The sequence below is a fragment of the Mirounga angustirostris genome, unplaced genomic scaffold (genome assembly GCF_029215605.1).
Source record: "Mirounga angustirostris isolate CCGP_5_RB_7025 unplaced genomic scaffold, mMirAng1.0.hap1 SCAF_2, whole genome shotgun sequence".
NCBI classification, from domain to species: domain Eukaryota; kingdom Metazoa; phylum Chordata; class Mammalia; order Carnivora; family Phocidae; genus Mirounga; species Mirounga angustirostris.
Window position 1 is genome coordinate 166,427,541 of NW_026991710.1, and position 25,204 is coordinate 166,452,744.

A 25,204-nucleotide genomic window follows, 5' to 3' on the forward strand; every position below is an offset into this window, starting at 1 on the left:
GAACCCTCGTACACTGTTGGTGGGAACGCAAGCTGGTGCAGCCACTCTGGAAAACTGTATGTAGGTTCCTCAAAAAGTTGAAAATAGAGCTACCATATGATCCAGCAATTGCACTACTGGGTATTTACCCCAAAGATACAAAAGTAGGGATCCGAAGGGGTACGTGCACCCCGATGTTTATAGCAGCAATATCCACAATAGCCAAACTGTGGAAAGAGCCAAGATGTCCATCGACAGATGACTGGATAAAGAAGATGTGGTATATGTATACAATGGAATATTATGCAGCCATCAAAAGGAATGAGATCTTGCCATTTGCAATGACGTGGATGGAACTGGGGGGTATTATGTTGAGTGAAATAAGTCAAACAGAGAAAGACATGTATCATATGATCTCACTGATATGAGGAATTCTTAATTGCAGGAAACAAACTGAGTGTTGCTGGAGTGGGGGGTGGGGTGGGAGGGATGGGGTGACTGGGTGATAGACACTGGGGAGGGTATGTGCTCTGGTAAGCGCTGTGAATTGTGCAAGACTGTTGAATCTCAGATCTGTACCTCTGAAACAAATAATGCAATATATCTTAAGAAAAAAAAAGAAGAAGAAGAAGGTAGCGGGAGGGGAAGAATGAAGCGGGGGAAATTGGAGGGGTAGACGAACCATGAGAGATGATGGACTCTGAAAAACAAACAGGGTTCTGGAGGGGAGGGGGGTGGGAGGATGGGTTAGCCTGGTGGTGGGTATTGAGGAGGGCACATTCTGCATGGAGCACTGGGTGTTATGCACAAACAATGAATCATGGAACACTTCATCTAAAACTAATGATGTAATGTATGGGGATTAACATAAGAATAAAAAAAATAAATTAAAAAAAAAATGAAAATGAACCCCAGAAAAAAAGATACAACTATTACATTTCCCAAATAATTTTTCACACTGTATATCCGGATCTTGGCATACTCCATTAAAGCAATAGGCAGTCTTATTATTGCATGGTTCTAAATCAGCAGATTTCACATCAGGTACACAATATTCATTTCTTCCATTGCAAAATTCTGGAAAATCACATGGATCTGTCATTTTCCTACATAAACGTCCTCTTTCAGCTATCTGTGAGACAACGAAAAATCAGTATTTTTTTAAAGTAGTAAACCAAAAATGTAAAACACTTAAGAGCAATGTATTTCTGTCATTTCCATTATTATTACATTTTTAACTAAAGTCAAATTATGAGTTTACTTAAAAGCTCCAGTGAAATGGATTGGAAAAAACCCAAATGTCCATCAATGGATGACTAGATTAACAAATCATGGTATATTCGTTCAATGGAATATTTTCAGCCATATAAAGCAGCACTGATACATATGTTACAAGGTGGATGAACCTTCAACACTATGTTAAGTGAAGAAAGCAGACACAAAAGGTCATGTATTCTATGCTTCTACTTATATGAAATATCCAGAATAGGTTACTCCAGACAGAACACAAATTGGTGGTTGCCAGGGACTGAGGGGAAGGGAGAAAGGAGAACAAGGGCTTAAAGGGCTCGGAGTCTCCAGTTTTAGTGAGGAACATGTTTTGGAACTAGATAGAGGTGGCAGTTGCACAACATTGTGAATGTACTGAATGCCACTAAATTGTTCACCTGAAAATGGTAAATGTTATGGTACATGATTTTCACCTTAATGTTTTTAAAGGCTCTACCAAATGTAGGAATTATCCCTGTGTGTAAGGGAAGGGGCAAGGGACTTTGTAGAAAAGCCTTATTGCTCAATCCTGCTCATTTGGAGACAAAGGCCAAGATGAGAGCTCTGGTGACGGGAAGAGCAACAAGGTTTATTGCTAAGTGGCAGAAACTCTAGGCTTGCCTCTATATTCATGCTCCTTGAAGACAAGTACCACTGGCTTTAGTTACTAGAACATAGAGTGAAAAAGAACACACATAGAACAAAGTAGAATGACGTTAGAAGAGATTTCATTGACAGAGAACCTGGCAAATCTGAAATCTGGCAATCAAGATCTCTAATTAATCAGCTTCTATAATTGTCGTTGACTCCTGGAAGTGACACAGAAAAGGCAAGATGCTACAATGAAGTGATCCCCAAAAGACAAATCTTACTCATTCTCCTTTCAGGTGTGGCTATAAAGAAAAATTGAATGGAAAACGTCCCGAGGGAAGTCAAGGATTCAATCTACTTCTGGGACCAGGAGTCCTTGCAAAGTTAAACTTCAGTATTAGACATGCTACATGTTGTTGACTATTCTACATGGACTCCTTTTCTGCTGTTCTCAAAATGAGATTATTATTATTATTGTTTGTTTATTCAAACATTGTATGTCAACTTTGTGTTGGGTGGCTTATTTGTAATTTTGTCATAAGTTGCCTGATCATGAAGAGCTACATTCAGGTATGACCAATAGGAATTCGTAGTGTCCAAATAATCTGGAATTAATATTGAATAACAACGGATGGGGCCAAAGTAGATTAAAAACAATGCAGTGAAAGGCACAGCTAAGGAGGTTGGAAAAGATCTAAAGACATCCTCAGAACTTGGAAATCAACTATGTATGAGTCAGGTATATAAAGTTACATATTTGAAAGCTGTGTAGAAAAAAACAGTTTAAAAAACTCTATAAAAATGAACACATAAGAATACAAAAAATTATGGAAAGTAATCATGTAGTATTTTGAAAGCTTACCAGACAAGTTTTTCTATCACAGCATGGTCCATTGCCACACTCTGCATATCCAATCAGAGTACAATCATTAGGATTACAACATTTTTTATGACTACATTCCTACAAGCAAATATAAGAGTTAAGTAATAGGAATTTTCAATCAAATAAATAATTGTACTTATTGTCAAAATATACAAAATATTTCACCAAGTTAATTACTTGGGGAATACTTTTTTATTTTACCAGACCTCCTCAAGATATCATCTTGGGAGTATATAATAATTTATGGACGTGACAGAATAGAGATTCTAAATTATAACATTTTATTAACATAAATAATGTTTCAAAGAAAAAAGTTTGTCATTATATTTTTAGCTCTAAGACCTTACATTAAACATTAATTCTAGAAATTACTAGATAATAGAGTACAAAAATGATAATGACTCTTTATAATATACTATTTTCTTCTTCCTATACAGTAAAAGAGTGATGTTTCACAAGACTGATAGTAATATTTAAAAATTAGTAAAGTGGATAGGCACAAATAACTTTGTATTTGTTTCAATATTATTTTTATTACTCGTGTGCTGAAAATTTTACATATCTGCACATTATGATTTATTTTATATTTCTGTTGATGAATTACTCTGTTTATTTCCTTTATAAGCATTATATTAATGATATTAATTCCTAGCCACCAACATATTATCACTACATTTTAAAATTTGTCATGACAATTTACTTTTGATTTTTTTTTTCTGGTAACTTCTTGATATTGTGATATTTTGAAATGGTAGACTCATGAAATCTGAGTACCACAATCTTTTTTATTTTTTTCTGGTTTTGTTCTTTAATTTTATGGATAAAACTTTACTCCACCCTGACTCCACTAAATATGTGAGTTTATAGTATGTGTGTAAAATGTTAGTGTTATACATATGTATTCATTTATTTTCATTTTATGTTGAATATTTTTGAGTATAGCTCACAGCATGTTACACTAGTTTCAGATGTACAAGTTTGTGCTTTGACAAGTTTATACATTATGCTAGGTCAATAAGTGTAGCTACCATCAGTCCCCATACATCATTCTAACAATATCATTGACTATATTCCTTATGCTGTGACTTTTATTCCTGTAACTTATTCATTCCATAACTGGAAACCTGTATCTCTCTCTCCCCTTCACCCATTTTGCCCAACCATTCACCATCCACCCTTCTGGGAACCATCAGTTCTCCGTATTTATAGGTCTGATTTTGCTTTTTGTTTGTTTATATATTTGTCTTTTTTTTAATATATTCCACTTATGAGTGCAATCATATGGCATTTGTCTTTCTCAGTCTGACTGATTTCACTCAGAAAAATGCCCTCTAGGTATATGTATGTTGTCTCAAATGGCAGAATCTCAACCTTTCCTACAGCTGCAGAATATCCCATTGTGTATGTGTGTTTGTGTATACACCATTTTTCTTTATCCATTCATGCATTGATGGACACTCAAATAGCTTCCATATCTTGGCTATTGTAAATAATGTGATAAATGTAGGGGTGCGTGTATCTTTTTGCATTAGTGCTTTTGTTTTCTTTGGGTAAATAACAGTAGTGGAATTATTGGATCATATGAATTTCACTTTCAATTTTTTCGAGGAACCTCCATACTGTATTTCACAGTGGCTGCACCAATCTCAATTCCCACCAACAGTGTACAAGTGTTCCTTTTTCTCCACATCCTCACCAATAATTGTTATTTCTTGCCCTTTTAATTGTTGCCTATTCTTTCTGGTATAAGGTGATATGTCACTGTGACTTTGATTTGCATTTCCCTGATGATTGGTGATGTTGAGCATCTTTTCATGTGTCCATTGTCCATCTGGATATCTTCTTTGGAAAAATGTCTATTCAACTTTAAAGCAGATTATTTTTTTTTGGTGTTTATATAAATTCTATATATATTTTGGATATTAACCCCTTATCAGATATATCATTTGCAAATATCTTGTCCCATTGAATAGGTTACCTTTTTGTTTTCTTTTTTCTTTATTTTAATTCCAGTATAGTTAACATGCAGTGTTATATTAGTTTCAGATTCCATACATCACCCAGTATTCATCATGACAGCACTCCTTAATCCCCATCACCTATTTAACTCATCCCCCCACCCACCTCCCCTCTGGTAAACATCAGTTTCTTCCATATAGTTAAGAGTCTGTTTCTTGGTTTGCAAGGATGTGGAGAAAGGGGAACCCTTTTGTACTGTAGGTGGGAATGAAAACTGGTGCAGCCATGCTGGAAAACAGTATGGATGTTCTTCAAAACGTTAAAAACAGAACTAGCCAACAACCCAGCAATTATATTATATTTACCCAAAAAATACAAAAATACTAATTCCAAAGGATTCATGCACCCAATGTTAATAGCAGCATTATCTACAATAGCCAAATTATAGAAGCAGCCCAAGTGTCCATTGATTTATGAATAGATTAAAGATGTGTGGCGTATATTTATGATGGAATATTACTAAGTCATAAAAAAGAATTAATTTTGCCAATTGCAATGACATGGATGGATCTATAGTATTATGCTAAGCAAAATATGTCAGAGAAAGAAAAATATATGATTTGGCTTATTTGTGGAATTTAAGAAACAAAACAAATGAGCAAAAGGGAAAAAAATAGAGAAAGAGTGAGGGAACCAAGAGACAGACTCTTAACTATAGAGAACAAACAGATAGTTACCAGAAGGGAGGTGGGTAGGGTGATGTGTTAAATAGGTGGTGGGGTTAAGGACTGCACTTATTTTGATGAGCACCAGGTGTATAGAATTGTTGAATCATTATATTGTACACCTGAAACTAATATTACTCTATGTGTTAACTGGAATTTAAATTTTTTTTAAAAAGTCTATTTTGTCTGATGCAAGTATTGCTACTCTGGGTTTCTTCTACTTCCATTTGCATGGTTAGTTTTCTCTATCCCCTCACTTTACAGTCTACAGGTATCTTTAGGTCTGAAATGAGTCCTTTGTAGGCAGCATGTAGATGGGTCTTTTTTTATCCACTCTGACACCCTCTGTCTCTTGGAGTTTTTAGTCCACTTATATTCAAAGTAATTATTTTGATAGGTATGTATTTATTGCCATTTTGTTACTTCATTTATAGTTGTTTGGGTAGCTTTTCTCTGATCTTTTCTTCTCTTTATCTCTTCCATGGCTTGTTGGTTTTCTTTAGTGATATACTTGAATACCTTACTCTATTTTTTGCATATCTATTACTGTTTTTTTGATTTGTAGTTACTATTCAATTTATATATAACATCTTCTGCATATAGCAGTCTGTATTAAACTGATGGTCACTTAATTTTGACCTCATTCTTTACTCTTCTCCCCTTCACATTTCAGTATTTGGTATCATATTTTATATCCTCTTATTTTATGCATACCTTGATTGACTTTTACAGAAACACTTATTTTTACTGCTTTTGTGTTTTTTATTTTTCATATTCTTACTTATAGTCTTTCCTTTCCATTCAAAGGGACCTCTTTAATATTTCTTTTAGAGCTAGTTCAGTGGTTATGAAATCCTTTAGTTTTGATTGTCTGAGAAACTACCTCTCCTTCATTTCTGAATAACAGCCTTACTAGATAAGAGTATTCTTGGATACAGATTTTTCCCTCCACACTTTAAATACATCATGCCACTCCCTTCTGGAAAATCACCTTATAGCCTTATGGGGTTTCCTTTATATGTAACTATCTTTAATTCTCTTGTAACTTTTAAAATTCTTTATCACTATTTTTTGCCACTTTAATTACTATGTGTCTTGGTGTGGACCTCTTTGGGTTGAATTTGTCAAGGGCTCTCTGTGCCTCCTGGAACAAGATGTCTGTCTCCCTCCCCAGATTTGGGAAGTTTTCAGCTATTATTTTTTCAAGTACATTTTCAGCCTCCCCTTTTTTCTCTTCCCCTTCAAGGATCCCTAAAATGTGAATGTGATTATGCTTAATGGGGTCACTGAGTTATTTAGGTGTATTCTCATTATGCCGTATTTGTTTGTCTCTCCCTTGTTCAGCTTGATTGCTTTCCATTCTATCCTCTAGGTCACTGATACATTCCTCTGCTTCCTGTAACCTACTATTCAATCCATCCATTGTATTTTTAATTTCATTTATTGAGTTCTTCATCTCTGGTATGTTATTTTAATCTCTTTGTCCAGGGTCTCACTGATACCGTCTACTTTTTTCCAAAGTCCAGTGAGTATCTTTATAATCATTAAATTCTCTATCAGGCATATTATTTCTATTCCACTTAGATCTCCTGCTGTTATTTTGCCATGTTCTTTCATTTGGGACAAATTCTTCTATCTCATTTTGTCTACCTCTCCATTTTTATGTGTTAGGAAAGTCATTTATGTCCTTTGCTCTAAAAAGTAGTGGCTTTACAAACTGTGGAAAGAGCCAAGATGTCCATCGACAGATGAATGGATAAAGAAGATGTGGTATATATATACAATGGAATATTATGCAGCCATCAAAAAGAATGAGATCTTACCATTTGCAACGACGTGGATGGAACTGGAGGGTATTATGTTGAGTGAAATAAGTCAAACAGAGAAAGACATGTATCATATGATCTCACTGATAAGAGGAATTCTTAATTGCAGGAAACAAACTGAGTGTTGCTGGAGTGGGGGGTGGGGTGGGAGGGATGGGGTGACTGGGTGATAGACACTGGGGAGGGTATGTGCTCTGGTAAGCGCTGTGAATTGTGCAAGACTATTGAATCTCAGATCTGTACCTCTGAAACAAATAATGCAATATATGTTAAGAAAAAAAAAAAGAAGAAGAAGAAGGTAGCGGGAGGGGAAGAATGAAGCGGGGGAAATCAGAGGGGTAGATGAACCATGAGAGACGATGGACTCTGAAAAACAAACAGGGTTCTAGAGGGGAGGGGGGTGGGAGGATGGGTTAGCCTGGCGGTGGGTATTGAGGAGGGCACATTCTGCATGGAGCACTGGGTGTTATGCACAAACAATGAATCATGGAACACTTCATCTAAAACTAATGATATAATGTATGGGGATTAACATAAGAATAAAAAAAAAAAAGTAGTGGCTTTATGAAGAAGAGGTCCTGTAGTGCCCTGCAATGCAGTGTCCTCTGTTCATCAGAACCTGGCACTTCAGAGGAGTCTCCTATGTGTGTTGCTTCTGTCCTGCTATTGTGTCTGAGTATCTTTTCCTTTCAGTCTAGACTTCTGTACTGAATCTCTGCCTGTTGTGGGCAGTGCTTGCTCTCTGTGGTGTCAATGAAACCCAGACAGGCTAGCTCTCAGGAGACATAACTGCAGGAGGGCTCACAGTGGGGTGGTGCATTTGCACTGAGCTGTTAGTCCTAGGAATGCTCCCCCAAAGTGCAGCAGTGGCCAGGAGCATGGTGCATGTTAGTGGCAGCAGCCAGGGTGCAGTATGTGTGGCTGCCAAGGTGGCCAGGATCATGTCGTGGCTGGCCACAGTGTGAAGCATCTGTGAGCCCAGGGGCTGGGCATGGAGCAAGGTGGTGGCTGGATAAGGCACTCACAGCATTAGCAAAATTTGTGCTGAACCAGTAGTCTTAGGTTGGCTCCCCCAAAGCAAGGTGGTCACCAGGGGTACAGTGCATGTTAGCAGTAGCAGATGGGGATGCAGTGTGGTGTCTCTCTCTCAATCAGATGGAAGCCCCCAAATGTGGGGCAATGATTGGGTGAAAGCCAATGATCGGGCAGTGAAAGGATTCACCCAAGACAGAACAAAAGAGATAGAAGTTTATTGAATATACTGCGAGGGAATGTGGAAGGGGGGAATACACAGCAAAGGTGAGGCTGTCTGCAATGAGGCAGTGGATGGGGACCATATTTAAAGTGAGAAGGTGAGGAGGTATTTTGGTAACTGTGCCTAGTTGTAAGTAACCCATTGGTTAGTTAGGGCTTATGGATACTTTGAGGTGGGTCGCCTGATGGGCCTGTCTGTATTCAGCCAGGTGGTCACTGTGGGCCCTTTCTACATTCCATTGCTCAAGACTGTCAGCCTAAAAATAGCCTCTACAGGTGGCATGCTGCAGTGGTGACAATCTGGGGCATATGGTGTCTGTGTCTCTGCTAGCTGGGCGTGAATTGTGGCAGAAGCTGAGGTCTTGTGGTGTCTCTACCTGTGGTGGGTGGGTGCGGCACACATAGCAGTGAGCAAAATTTATGCTGAGCCATTAGTCCAAAACTGGATCTCCTAAGCGACGGCCATGTCATGGGGGATGCAGTGCCTGGAGGCAGCAGTTGGGCGGGATGTGCAACATTAAAACAATTCACGCTAAGTCCAGTTCCGAGGCTAGAAGCCTTGGAGTGGGCCAGTCCTCAGTGGGTGGAGCACAGTGTTAGCAGGTTAGGTAGCAAGTATATATGTAGCACCACCTTCTGCAGGTGGCTCTGTGTTTATGCTGGGGGATTGGGGAGGAAAATGGCAGCTGCCAGCCCCTTTGTTCCCAGAAAAGACCCCCAACATGCTCTAAAATCCTTATTAAGGAATATCTCTCCCATTTGTCTCAGGTGTTGTGCAAACCGTCCATTCTATATTGCCTCTCTGCAGGCTGTTGTCTTTTTAAGGGTGGGGATTCAGCTATTACTTGCCCTCCAGGCTAGTCCAGTGCTGAGTCAGCTGACTTTTAAAGCTCTAGGCTCCAAGCCCCCCTGGTTATACAAACTCACAGAATTCAGTCCATCTGGTTTTCAAGACCAGACATTATGGGGATTCATTTTCCCCATGTGGGCTTGCTGGTGTTTTCCACTTTCCATGCCTATAACTCCCTCCTGCGGGCAGCTCCCAACCTCTGTTTCTACCCTTTCTAACCTCCCAGATTCAGCTTCTTCCCTACATTTAGTTGTGGAGTTTGTTCTGCCAGTCTTCAGATTGGTCTCTGGTTTATTGACTCAGATATGAGTGATATCTAGTTGTGACCATGGGACAAGGTGAGCTTAGGGTCCTACTACTCTGTCATCTTTCTGGAACCTCCTTGCCTTTTTGTTATCTTAATGGCTTCCTTGGCTACAAAAGCTTCTCATTTTGATGTAAGTCTCAACAGTTTATTTTTACTTTTGTTTCCCTTGCCTGAGGAAACATATCTAGAAAAATGTTGCTGTAACCAATGCCATAGCAATTACTATCTCTTCTAGGTTTTTTTTATGGTTTTAGATCTCACATTTAGGTCTTTAACTCACTTTTAGTTTATTTTTGTTTATAGTTTAAGAAAGTGGTCAAGTTTTATTCTTTTGCATTGTAGCCATCCAGTGTTTCTAATACCATTTGTGTAAGAGAGTGTCTTTACCCCATTGCATAGTCTTGCCTTCTTTGTCAAAGATTAATTGGCCATATATATCTGCATTTATTTCTGGGCTCTTGATTCTATTGATTGATGTGTCTATTTTTGTGCCAGAACCATACTGTTTTGATTACTACATCTTTGTAGTATATCTTGGAATCTGGGATTGTGATACCTCCATCATGGTTCTTCTTTCTCAAGATCACTTTGGCTATTCAGGGTCTTCTGTGATTCGAAATAAATTTTAGTGTTATTTGTGTTAGTTCTGTGAAAAATGCTATTGGTATTTTGATAGGAATTGTACTGAATCTGTAGATTGCTTTGGGTAATATTGACACTTTAACAATATGAATTTTTCCAATCCATGATCATGGAATATCTTTCCATTTGTTTGTGTCATCTTCAATTTCTTTCATCAATGTTTTTTCAGTTTTCAGAGTACAGCTCTTTCACCACATCTAATATCATACTCAGTGTGGAAAAACAGAACTTTTCTTCTAAGATCACACAGAAGACAAGGACCATTTTATTCAAACCCTTTTATTCAACATAGTACTAGAAGTCCTAGCCACAGCAATCAGACAAGAAATAAGAGGCATCCATATTGGTAAATAAGTTGAGCTGTCTCTATTTGCAGATAACATAATGCTATATTCAGAAAATCCCAAAAATTCCACTAAAAAACTACTAGAAGTAATAAATGAATTCAATAAAGTTGAAGAATACAAAATTAATACCTAGAAATAAGTAGTGTTTCTATATACTAATAACAAAGTAGCAGAAAGAAAAATTAGAAAACACCATTTATAACTGCACTCCCCCCAAAAAAAACAGAACACCTAAGAATAAACCTGTACTCTGAAAACTATAATACATGGAACTGTTTAGAGTGGTATGTTGTAAGAGAAGCTGTAATGAGGGTCTTCCTTCCAAAATAGGAGATAAATTTATCAGGTGCTTTTATAAAATAACAATTTATTCCTGATCTTTTATAATACCTGGTTTATCATGTAATGTTTCATATAAAATTAGATACAATGTCTTCAATTATACTAACTACAAAGTTAGTGTATTATTAAAGTATAACAAACTTTTATTACTATATAACATGTTTTAAATTTACAGGAGTCAGATGATATTCTTTTGTCATTTTTATATTTCAATATTAACAAAAGTGTGTTATGGTTCACAATATAAATATTTTAATGAAAAATTATCAAGAGTACTCAAGGAAGATACACACTAAATATTAATGTGGGGGGGGGAGCAAAAATCAATGACATCACAGGGAATTCCAAGGCTAGTTTCAAAGAGAGAGTCTATAGTAGAGAGCAAGTTTTCACAATACGCAATGAATAGTGTAAATCTAGACTATATGCCTGGCTTAGATATTGACTTGTAAGGACACCTGTGCTTTAGGAACAGAATTCCATCATGAGACTGGAAGCCAGAACTTTATAAAATAGGTAGCCAAGGTTCATCACTGAGAAATTTGAGATTCAAAAGGACGTTTTCTTTTCTCCTAGTTGTCCAAACCATTGTCAAATTCTCTTCAATATGTAATATCTTACAATTTTTCTTTTTAAATTTAATAATATATGTTGAAAAATACTGAAATGTTCCTCTATTTCTGGAATAAACTCCAGAAGCATATTCTTTTTCATACACTCATTTCTGTTGATAATTCTGATCCATATATTTTGTAAGTATTTTTCAAAATATAAATCAGTCATTCAAAATAACATTAATAGGAGGAGTGAACAACTTTCATGATTTAATTCTATTTCTATATGCCTGCAAATGATACTGGAATTAAAACTTTTACAAGTACTCACTTTACAGTAACATTCAAAAACATGAAATATTTAGGGTTAACTTTAAGAATTAAAGATACCTAAATAAATGGAACAATATGTCATGCTCACAGTTTGAAAATCATAACATTATGAATATGTCCATTCTCTACAAATTCTTCTATAGATTTTTAAAAATCCCAATCAAAATTCCATCAGAATTACTTTTTTCTTTAGGAGGTGTGAGTAGAAATAGAAAAGTTGATTCTAAATTTTACATAGTAATACAAAAACCTAAAATCACCAAATCCATATTGATAAAATTAAAAAGAAATACAAAATATGAAGATACATTTTACCTGATTTAATGAGTTAAGGTAAGAAGAGCTGGTATTGGTATAAGGATAGATATATGGAACAATGGAACACAAAGTATGTGGTATATTGTTTTCAACATAGGTACCAAGAAAAATATCATTTTTCAACAAATGGGCCTAGAACAATTGAAAATACATATAGAAAAAAAATACCCTTATACTTACAAATATTACTTAAAATGGATCATAGATATACACATAAAAGCTAAAATCAATAAACTTCTTGAAGAACACTTATGAGAAATCTTCACAATCTTGGGATGGATAAGGCACAAGTGGTATAATGCATAAAGGAAAAAAATGATAAACTGAACTTCATCCAATTAAAAACTTTGACTTTTTGAAAGATATCATTAAGAAAATACAAGCCAAGTCACATACTGGGAGAAAATCTTACAAAAGACTTGTATATAGTTTATATTAAGAATTTCTATAACTACATAATAGAAAAAGCAAACAACCCTATAAATATGTGCAAAATGTTTGAACAGACACTTTAAAAAGGAGAAATATGAATGTCCCATAATCATATGAAACATTGTCCAATATAATTAGTCATCAGAGAAATACAAATTAAAACCACAATGCACACATTCAAATGACTAAAATGAAAAAGACTGGCAATAACAGTCGATGATGATGTTGATGATGATAAGGAACAGCTACCACTCTCATACACAGATGTTTGAAATGTAAAATAATACAATATTTGGGAAAGCAGTTTGACATTTTATTATAGATTTAACAGTAAATTAACATATGACCCAGCAATCTTACTCCTAGATATTTACCGAACAGAAATGAAAACATAAGTCAATAAAGATTTGAACATGAATATTCTTTGGAAGCATTTTTCATAATAGTCACAAATGAAAACAACCTAAATGTTCATTAATAATTTCATGGATAAACACTCCATTATATAAATATAATGAAGACCACCTAGACACATCATAAGTTTTTTTGTTGAAAACCAAATATAAGGTCATAATGCCTTTGTAGATACAACACAGATGGGTTCTATGGATCATCTGGCTAGGTATGGCAGGCAGAAGCAGAATTAGGCACTGATGTCTTCAGTGACAATGGGACAGATGGTTAAAAATAGAACTACCTTATGATCCAGCAGTATCATACTGGGTATTTACCCAAGGATACAAAAATACTGATTTGATGGGATACAAGCACCCCAAGGTTTACAGCAGCATTATCAACAGTAACCAAATTATGGAGAGAGTCCAATTGTCCACTGACTGATGAATGGATAAAGAAGATGTGGTATATATACACAATGGGATATTACTCAGCCATAAAAAAGAATGAAATCTTGCCATTTGCAACAGTGTGGATGGATCTAGAGAGTATTACGTTATACCAAATAAGTCAGTCAGAGAAAAACATATGCCATTTGATTTCCCTCACATGTAGAATTTAAGAAATAAAACAGTGAACTTAGGGGGGAAAGAAAGAGGCAAACCATAAAAGAGACTCTTAACTATAGAAAACAAACTGAGAGTTTATGGAGGTAAGGTGGGCAGGGTATGGTCTAAATGGGTGATGGGTTTTAAAGAGGGCATTTGTTGTGATGAGTACTGGGTGTTATATATAAGTGATGAATCACTGAATTCTACTACTGAAACTAATATTACATTGTCTGTTAACTAACTGGAATTTAAATAAAAATTTGGGGAGAAAAAAACAATTTCACACAGTTTTAACAAAACATTAATGTAGATTTCTGAATTTCAGAATTATTTTAATTTTCTAAGAAAAGAAAAAAAAAAACTACATTTGACCAGATGGACTAATAGATCAACATTCCATCCAAAAGCACAAGAATACGTATTTTTCTCAAGTGCAAATGAAACAGTCTCCATTTTAGATCATGTGTTGTCCACAAAGGAAGTCTCAGTAGTTTTAAGAAGACTAAAATCTTGTCAAGCATCTTTTCTGACAAAGGTATGAAAGAAGAAATCAATTGCAAGACGAAAACTGGAAAAATTACAAATATGTGGTGGCAAAACAATATGCTAGTGAATAACCAATAGGTCAATGAAGAAATTTTTAAAAAATCAAAATATACCTTGAGACAAATGAAAATTTAAATGCAACACAGAAAAACGTATGTGATGCAGCAAAAGCAGTTCCAAGTGGGAAATACACAGCAGTATAGGCTTATCTCAAGAAACAAAAAAAATCTCAAACAATCTAACTTTATAGTTATAAAGGAGGTAGAAAAAGAAGAAAGTTAGTAGAAGGAAGAAAATTAAAAAATCAAATGGAAAAAAATTAAATGGAGACTGAAAACTCAATAGAAAAGATCAATGGAAACTAAGAGCCAATTCTTTCAAAAGATTAAAAATATGACAAACTTTTAGCAAGACTCACCAAGAAAATGAGAGGTTTCATAAATAAAATTAGAAATGGAAAAGGAGAGGTTACAACTGATACCAAGAAATACAAAGGTTCATAAGAGACTACTATGAACAAGTATATGCCCATAAATAGAACAACTTAGTAAAAATGGATAAATTCCTAGAAATACATATACTAAAACTGAATTATGAAGAAATAGAAAATATGAATAGATTGACTACTAGTAAAGAGATGGGGTCGGTAATCAAACCTCCTAAGAATCATAAGACCAACTCGACCATTCTCTAACACTGTACACAAAGATAAACTCAAAATGGATGAAAGACCTCAATGTGAGACAGGAATCCATCAAAATCCTAGAGGAGAACATAGGCAGTAACCTCTTTGACATCAGCCACAGCAACTTCTTTCAAGACACGTCTCAAAAGACAAGGGAAACAAAAGCGAAAATGAACTTTTGGGACTTCATCAAGATAAAAAGCTTCTGCACAGCAAAGGAAACAGTCAGCAAAACAAAGAGGCAACCCACAGAATGGGAGAAGATATTTGCAAATGACACTACAGGCAAAGGTCTGATTTCCAAGATCTATAAAGAACTTCTCGGGCACCTGGGTGGCTCAGTTGGTTAAGCAACTGCCTTCAGCTCAGGTCATGATCCTGGAGTCCCGGGATCGAGTCCCGCATCGGGCTCCCTGCTGAGCAGGGGGTCTGCTTCTCCCTCTGCCCTCTTCCCTCTCGTGCTCTCTGTCTCTCATTCTCTCTCTCTCAAATAAATAAATAAATAATAAAATCTTAAAAAAAAAAAAAAGAACTTCTCAAACTCAACACCCAAAAAACAAATAAGTCAAAAAATGAATAGAAGACATGAACAGACACTTCTCCAAAGAAGACTTACAAATGGCTAACAGACACATGAAAAAAATGTTCATCATTAGCCATCAGGGAAATTCAAATCAAAACCACATTGAGATACCACCTTACACCAGTTAGAATGGCAAAAATTGACAAGGCAAGAAACAACAAATGTTGGAGAGGTTCTGGAGAAAGGGGAACCCTCTTGCATTGTTGGTGGGAAAGCAAGTTGGCACAGCCACTTTCGAAAACAGTGGGGAGGTGCCTCAAAAAATTAAAAATAGAGGTACCCTATGACCCAGGAATTGCATTACTGGGTATTTACCCCAAAGACACAGATGTAGTGAAAAGAAGGGCCATATGCACCCAAATGTTCATAGCAGCAATGTCCGCAATAGCCAAATAGCCTGTGGAAAGAGGCGAGATGCCCTTCAACAGACGAATGGATAAAGAAGGTGTGGTCCATATATACAATGGAATATTACTCAGCCATCAGAAAGGATAAATACCCAACTTTTACATCAACATGGATGGGACTGGAGATTATGCTAAGTGAAATAAGTCAAGCAGAGAAAGTCAATTATCATATGGTTTCACTTATTTGTGGAACATAAGGAATAGCATGGAGGACATTAGGAGAAGGAAGGGAAAAATGAACAGGGGGAAATCAGAGGGAGAGATGAACCATGAGAGACTATGGACTCTGAAAATCAAACTGAGGGTTTTAGAGGGGAGGGGGGTGGGGGAATGGGTTAGCCCAGTGATGGGTATTAAGGAAGGCACATACTGCATGGAGCACTGGGTGTTATACGAAAACAATGAATCATGGAACACTACATCAAAAACTAATGATGTACTGTATGGTGACCAACATAACATAATAAAATTAAATTAAATTAAAAAATAAAAAGAATCATAAGACCAAGACCAGATGGCTTCAGTGGTGAATTCTTCCAAACATTCACAAAAGGTTTAATACTTACTTTCCTAAACTCTTCCTGAAAACTGTAGAGGAGGGATCATTTTCAAATTTACTTGATGAGGCCTGAATACAAATTATTCAGGCACTTAAGTATCTATCCTTTACACACTTATTCATCTTTCATGCATATATTTCATGTGTATTTTATATCACAATGAAATGATAAGTATGACATAAATATTTATTGTTAAAGTGGGCAGAGAACTTCCTTTCAAGGGAACTAAAATATACTAAAGTATGTTTTAAGAAAGAGAATATAATTTAAATGAAATTCTTTCAGAAGGGAACTGTGACATGCAAAGAAAAATACTAATAACCAAAAGGAACAATAGGTAAAATAAAGAAAGTATTTTGAGAATAAAATCTTCAGGGTATTTTCTAATGAAAAGCACAGAGGTGACAGAAATATACTATTTACAAGAATTTTATGTAAGTTAAATCCCATTATTTTGGAGGTGGCCTAGATATGGTTAAATATGTATGCTAAGAATGCAAGAATAATCACTAGAGGGAAAGAAAAAGTACAGATCCACTAAATTGTTGCAATAAATGGTGGAAGAAAGAAAAAGCATGAAGTTTCAAAAGAAATGAACAAAAATTCAATTAAAAAATAAACATGGCAAAATGAACATAGAAAATATGAAAATTTTGAGACAACTAAACATAAAAAGTATGCAATCTAGAGGAGTGTAAAGAGTCAAAACAGCTAAACGTAATGAGATATCCTAGAGAAGATCCTGGTATCAGAAAGAAGCTATTTGGTAAAAAGAAAAGACATCCAAATAAATTGTGGACTTTGGTTAATTAAAAATATGCAAAAATATTAATCACAATAATGTTTAAGAGGATAATATGATAAATCAAAGACAGATTGGATAGTAAATCAAAACCCAATGTAGATCTTGAGCTTACTAGTACAGAAAAACTAAATGAGAAGGGAAATATCAGGGAAATACTGACTAACAAAAGCTAATTTGTGCATAGATATATAGATATGTCAGACCAAATAGACTTTAAAACAACATTAGAGATAAAGAGATTCAGCATTTGAATATAAAAGTTAAATTTCTAGGAAGATATAACAATCATAATATGTCTCCACTGTAGAAAACAGCTTCAAAAAACAAAGTATAAATTGAAGAATATATACTGAGAATTAGGCAAATCCAACAGCATAATTGTAGGTATCAATATTATCTCTCAGGTACCAAGAGTTCAGGTGAATAAAATCCATAAAAATACAGAAGATTTGAGGCATTCACTTAAAAATTATCATGCAATCAAGTTCTATATATAGGAATTTTGTTTCTAATAATTCAAGAGTTTATATCTTCTCAAATGAACATGGAACATTCCAAAAACTCACCATGCATAAGTGTGTGAAAACAGGCACAACAAAATGCAGTGATTAGCCATCTTACCAAGCACAACTAATAAAAGGGTAAGAGCAAAAAGCTAAATATAACAATAAAAAACCAAGGATTATTATTAATCTAATTCTGTGAAGTCGATTTAAAATAAATGACATTCCCTCAGATGCAAGGATGGAAATTAGGAGATGAGGAGGTACAACATACATGTAGTAACAGTGAACCCATGCAGGCACTTTGAGGAATTCACATACTTGAGGTGATAATTACAGGATTGATGTTACCAATGTTTATGATACAGGAAGGCAGGTGTTACTATTAACCGTTACACCATAAAGAAAATCTACCTCTTTAATCCATGCTACACTTATGCTTTACTTAAACTTTTCAAATGCTTCAAATTCAGGATGAGTCAGTTATCACATGCCCATATCTCTGTATCTTGGATGTTTAATAAAATGGTAGCCACAAACTCTTTCAAAAAGGGTCCTCCTACATCACATCTACATTTATAAAACTACATGAAAAACACAAAAACAAATCTTTAGATTAATTAGAAATGTTTGTCACTAACCTCTGCAAGACCGCAATCACATTGTTCGGGAGGTTCCACAATTCCATTGCCACAAGTTGCTGCTGTTCTTCCTTGGTAAACCACTTCTGAAACTGTTTGATTCCGAAGACATTCAAATTCAGGCTGTGAAACCATACGCTTAAATCTATCCATGCTGCAACTGCTAAAAAACTTTACACCATGGGAATATCTAAAAATAAATTATATTCCTCAGATAAATGGAATAAAATGGAATAAAATCACTATCAAAATAACACTCTATGAATTACTGAAAAGTACCATAAATTCTGTAATACTGCACTTACAGAGGAGCCAAGAAGGAAGGGAGAGGATTTTTACCTTTAATACAAGTTGTAAATAAAAGCAATGTTTATTTCTATTGTAATTCAATATAATAGACATCTAGCAAGTAGAGGAAGTTAAGTGACATGAGTTAAAATATATTAAAACACAAATAATGTTTGCCATACAAAAAATCTCTCTTTAACTATGTTCTACTATTATTTTCATTATGATTGCCAACATCCCAATTATAATCATTATTATAAGCACTAATTATAAGAAAATGAAACATACTAGAAAAATTTATGTGGAAAACTGAAGAAATAATAAGTGTTACAGGAAAAATGAGAATCATTTGTATTTTGATAATAAAATTAATCAATTAAAATATCTCAACACTAATTATATAAAATATATAAGCCCTAGATTTGTTTTATTTTGTTACCTTTTGAAATATTTCTGTACTTCTACATGCACTATTTAATGAATTTTTATTTCATTTTGTAACAATCTACAACTTAGAGAAATGACAAAAAAATAGACCAAAAAATAAATTTTTCCCAAAACAATGAATAAGTTGCCAAACATGATCCTAATAACTCTAAATATTTTAATGTATAATTCCTACATAGACATTAATTCTAAAAAAAGACCCTTCAAAATCAGGAAATAATGTCATCCAAATTTCACCATCATCACAATATTGGCACTTTATAGCAAAAAGATCCAGTTGAGAGTCAACCATTGCATTTTTTCTTCAATTTTTTTCTCTCCAAATTTTTATTTAAATTCCAGTTAGTTAACATGCAGTGTAACATTGCTTTCTGGTATAGAATTTAGTTATTCATCACTTACATGAGACTCCCAGTGGTCATCACAATGCTCTTCTTAATATCCATCACCCATTTTAACCCATCCCCCCACAAAACCTCCCCTTCAGCAAACCTGTTTTATTTCTATAGTTAAGAGTCTCTTTTATGGTTTGCCTCTCTGTTTTTCCCCTAAGTTCACTGTTTTATTTCTTAAATTCTACATGTGAGGGAAATCATATGGCATTTGTTTTTCTCTGACTGACTTATTTGGTATAACATAATACTCTCTAGATCCAGCCACACCATTGCAAATGGCAAGATTTCATCCTTTTTATGGCTGAGTAATATCCCATTGTGTATATATACCACATCTTCTTTATCCATTCATCAGTCAATGGCCACTTGGGCTCTCTCCATAATTTGGCTACTGATGATAATGCTGTTACATAAACCTCAGAGTGCATGTATCCCATAAAATCAGTATTTTTGTATCCTTTGGGTAAATACCCAGCTATGCAACTGATGGATCATAGGGTAGTTCTATTTTTAACTTTTTGAGGAAACTCTATACTGTTCTCCAGACTGGCTGCAGCAGTTTGCATTCCCACCAACAGTGTAAGAGGGTTCCCCTTCTCTGCATCCTTGCCAACACCTGTTTCTTGTGTTGTTAATTTTAGCTATTCTGACAGGTGTGAGGTGATATCTCATTGTTGTTTTGATTTATATTTCCCTGATGATGAGTGATGTTGAGCATCTTTCCATGTGTCCATTAGCCATCTGGATGTCATTTTTGGAAAAATGTCTGATCATGTTTTCTGCCCATTTCTTGACTGGATTATTTGTTTTTTGGGTGTTGAGTTCATTGATAGGTTCTTTATAGATTTTGAATACTAACCCTTTATCAGATATGCCCTTTGCAAATATCCTCTCCCATTCCGAAGGTTGACTTTTAGTTTTGTTGATTGTTTCCTTCACTGTGAAGAAGATTTTATCTTGATGAAATCCCAATAGTTCGTTTTTGCTTTTGTTTCCCTTGCCTCCAGCAATGTGTCTAATAAGAAGTTGCTATGGCTGAGGTCAAAGAGGTTGCTGTCTGCTCCCCTCTAGGATTTTGATGGCTTCAGGTCTCACATTTAGGTCTTTCATTCATTTTGAATTTATTTTTGTGTGTGGTATAAGAAAGTGGTCCAGTTTCATTCTTCTGCATGTTGCTATCCAGTTTTCCCAGCACCATTTGTTGAAGAAACTTTTTTCCATTGGATATTCTTTCCTGCTTTGTCAAACATTAGTTGACCATATAGTTGTGGGTCCATTTCTGGGTTTTCTATTCTGTTCCATTGATCTCTGCATCTGTTTTGGTTCCAGTACCATACTATCTTGATGACTACAGCTTTACAATATAGTTTGAAGTCCAGAATTGAGATGCCTCCAGGTTTACTTTTCTTTTTCAAGATTGCTTTGGCTATTCAGGGTCTTTTGTGGTTCCATACAGACTTTAGGACTGTTTGTTATATTTTTGTGAAAAAGGCTGTTGGTGTTTTCATAGGGATTGCATTAAATGTAGAGATTGCTTTGGATAGTATAGACATTTTAACAATATTTGTTATTCCAATCCATGAGCATGGACTGATCTTCCACTTCTTTGTGTCATCTTCAATTTCTTTCATCAGTGTTTTAGAGTTTTCAGAGTACAGATAATTCCCCTCTTTGGTTAGGTTCATTCCTAGGTATCTTATGGTTTCTGGTGCAATGGCAAATGGAATCGATTCCTTGATTTCTCTTTCTGCTGCTTCATTATTGGTGTATAGAAATGCAACAGATTTCCATATATTGATTTGTATCCTAACACTTTATTGAATATGTGTATCAGTTCTGGCAATTTTTTGGTGGAGTCTTGGGTTTTCTGTATAGAGCATCATGCTGTTTGCAAATAGTGAAAGTTAGACTTTTTCCTTGATTATTTGGATGCCTTTTATTTCTTTTTGTTGTCTGACTGCTGAGGCTAGGACTTCCAGTACTGTGTTAAATAACAGTGTTGAGTAGACATCCCCGTCTTTTCTTACCATAAAAGAAAAGCTCTCAGTTTTTCCCCATTGAGGATAATATTAGTGGTGGCTTTTTCATATATGGCCATTATGATGTTGAGGTATGTTCCTTCTATCAAGAATTGATGTTGTACTTTGTCGAATGCTTTTTCTGCATCTATTGAGAGGATCATATTGTTCTTCTCCTTTCTTTTATTAGTGTGATGCATCACATTGATTGATTTGTCTATATCGAACCACCCCTGCAGCACAGGAGTAAGTCCCACTTGGTGGTGGTGAATAATCCTTTTACTGTACTGTTGAATCTGATTAGCCAGTAACATGATGAGAATTTTGGCATCCATGTTCATCAGGGATATTGGCCTGTAGTTCTCTTTTTTAGTGAGTCTTTGTCTGGTTTTGGAATCAGGGTAATGCTGGCCTCATATAATGATTGTGAATGTTTTTCTTTAATTTTTATTTTTTGGAATAGCTTGAGAATAGGTTTTAACTCTTCCTTAAATGTTTGGTAGAGTTCGTCTTTGAAGCTATCTGGCCCTGGACTTTTGTTTGTTGGGAGATTTTTGATTACTGGTTCAATTTCTTTGCTTGCTTTTAGTTGTTTTAGTTTTCTATTTCTTCATGTTTCAGTTTTGGTAGTTTGTATGTTTCTAGGAATTTATCCATTTCTTCCAGGTTGTCCAATGTGTTGGCATATACTTTTTCATAATATTCTCTTATAATTGTTTGTATATTTGTGGTATTGGTTGTTATTTCTTCTCTTTCATTTGTGATCTTTTTTTTAATTTGGGTCCTTTCTCTTTCTTTCTTGATAAGTCTTGCTAGGGGTTTATTAATTTTATTAATTTTTTCAAGGAACTAGCTCCTGGTTTCATTTATCTATTTTTTTTTTTTTTTAGTTTCTGTATCATTTTTTTCTGCTCTAATTTTTAATGTTTTTCCTTCTTCCATTGGCTTTAAGCTTCATTTGTTGTTCTTTTTCTAGTACCTTTATGTGTAAGATTAAGTTGCTTACTTGAGATTTTTCTTACTTCTTGAGGTAAGCCTATATTGCTATGTATTTCCCTCTTATGACACTTTTGCTGCATCCCAAAGATTCTGGACCATTGTGTTATCATTTTCATTTGTTTCCATGTATTTTATTATTTCTACTTTAATTTCCTCATTAACCCATTCATTATTTAGTTGCATGTTGTTTAACCTCCATGTATTTGTGGTCTTTTCCAATTTTTTCTTGTGGTATACTTGAAGTTTCATAGAGTTGTGGTCAGAAAATATGCATGGTATGACCGCAGTCTTTCTGTATTTGCTGAGGGCTGATTTGTGACCCAGTATATGATCTATCCTGGAGACTGTCCCATCTGTACTCAATCCTGCTGCTTTAGGATGAAATGTATCTGTGAAGTCCATCTGGTCCAGTGTGTCATTCAAAGCTATTGTTTCCTTGTTGAATTTCTGTTTAGATGATCTGCTTATTGGTGTAAGTGGGGTGTTGAAGTCCCCTATTATTATTGTATTATTATTAATGAGTTCCTTTATGTTTGTTATTAATTGTTTTACTTATTTGGGTGCTCCCATGTTGGGGAAATATATATCTACCTTTGTTAGATCTTCTTGTTGGATAGTCCCCTTTCTTAGGATACATTGCCCTTCTTCATCTCTTGTTATAGATTCAGTTTAAAATCTATTTTGTCTGATAAAAGTATTGCTACTCTGGCTTTCTTTTGATGTCCATTGGCATGATAAATGGTTTGCCATCCCCTCACAATCTGCAGGTGTCTTTAGGTTAAAAATGAGTCTCTTGTAGGTAGCATGTAGATGGGTCTTGTTTTTTATCCATTCTAACACCCTATCTTGTGATTGCAGTGTTTAATCCATTTACATTTAAAGTATTATTGATAGATATGTCTTTAGTGCCATTTTATTATTGTTTTGTCGTTGCTTCTGGAGATTTTCTCTTTTCCTTTCTAGTCTTTGTCTCTTTTGGTCTCTCCTTCCCACTCAAACAGTCCCCTTTAATATTTCTTGCAGGGCTAGTTTAGTGATCAAGAACTCCTTTAGTTTTTGTTTCCCTGGAAAACTCTATCTCTTCTTCTATTCTGAATGATAGCATTGCTGAATAAAGTATTTGTGGCTGCAGATTTTTCCCATTCAGCATGTTGAATATATCACGCCACTTCCTTCTAGCTTGTCACATTCCCGTGGAGAGATCTGCAGCTAGCCCTATGGGTCTTCCCTTTTTTTTTTTTTTTTTTTTAGATTTTATTTTTTTATTTTTTGAGAGAGAGAGACAGAGATAATGAGAGAGAGAGCACAAGTGGGTAGGAGAGGGAGAAGCAGGCTCCCCACAGAGCAGGGATCCCGATGCGGGACTCAATCCCAGGACCCTGGGATCATGACCTGGGCCAAAGGCAGACACTTAACCGACTGAGCCACCCAGGCGCCCCTGGGTCTTCCCTTCTAAGTTAAGGACTTCTTTTGTTCTTGCTGCTTTAGGATTTTTTATCACTATATTTTGTAAATTTAACTACAGTATGTCTTAGCATTGGCTTGCTTTTGTTGATTTTAATGGGAGTTCTCTGTGCCTCCTGGATTTGGGATTCCAGATTAGGGAAGTTTCCTTCCCCAGATTAAGGAAGTTTTCAGCTATTATTTCCTCAAATAAACTTTCTGCCCCCTTTTCTGTCTACTCTTTTTCTGGGACTCCTACAATATGAATGTTATTACATTTGGTGGAGTCACTGATTTCCCTAAGTCTGTCTCATGATCCATAATTATTATTTCTCTCTTTTGTTCAATTTCATTTTTTTCCATTATTCTCCCTTCCATATCACTTATTCGTTCCTCTGCTTCTTCCATCTTTGTGGTCATTACATCCAGTTTGTTTTGAATCTTAGTTATTGCATTTTTCATTTCTGATCATTTTTTAATGCTTTTATCTCTGTGGTGAGGGCCTCCCTGAAGTCTTCCATTCTTTTCTCAAGCCCAGCAAGTATCCTTATGATTGTTCTCTAAATTCCCCATCAGGCATATTACTTATATCTGTTTCACTTAGATATCTGGCTGTGACCTTTTCTTACTCTTTCTTTTGAGATGAATTCCTTTGTCTTGGCATTTTGTCTAAGTCTCGTTTCTTCTTCTGTGCATTACAGAAGCCTGTTATGTTTCCTGCTCCTGAGAGTAATGACCTTATGAAGAGGAGGTCATATAGTGTCCAGGGCCTGGCACTTTAAAGAGTGTCTCTGGTGTGTGCTGCATGTACTCTGCTGCTGTGTTTTGGCTGCTCTATCCTTCCAGGAGGTCATCTGCAGAGGCTGTCCTTGGTGGGAGTGGGCAGTGTTTAGACCTTGTCCAGAGTGTGGCAAGTTTTAACTAGATGTGCTCTGGTCTGCTTGTTAAATAATACCTGATGCTACTTCCACTAGGACAAAAGCCTTACAGAACTCTGTTCAGGAGACAGTGCATGCAGGGGTTTCTGCTGGTTTTGTGGGGAAGGGGCCCCGCTGGGCTGGGACTTAGGCACACTTGCCTGAGAAAAGCAGTACCAGCAGAGTGCAGGTGGGTGGGACTTAGTGTAAGCAGGTTAGGCAGCCAGTATCCATGCTGTGCTGTTTACTGAAGCTATTTTATGCTATGGGGCAGGGGAAGGAAGCCAGCTCCTTTATCCCCAGAGAGGGGTCTCTATGCTTGCTCTCAGGGAAGCACTCCTAGAAGAGC

The 25,204-nt window shown here is 35.6% G+C and overlaps 1 protein-coding gene across 1 annotated transcript in view; it reads right to left on the reverse strand.

Moving 5' to 3' along the window:
* Positions 1–25,204, reverse strand: part of LOC123840618 (A disintegrin and metallopeptidase domain 3-like) — a 130,987-nt gene that overhangs the window by 39,856 nt on the left and 65,927 nt on the right. The window contains exons 12-14 of the mRNA XM_064583833.1: positions 18,349–18,538; positions 2,702–2,800; positions 916–1,111 (exon numbers count right to left, since the gene is read on the reverse strand). Coding sequence (XP_064439903.1) covers positions 916–1,111; positions 2,702–2,800; positions 18,349–18,538 — 485 coding nt within the window. The remainder of the gene's footprint in view (positions 1–915; positions 1,112–2,701; positions 2,801–18,348; positions 18,539–25,204) is intronic.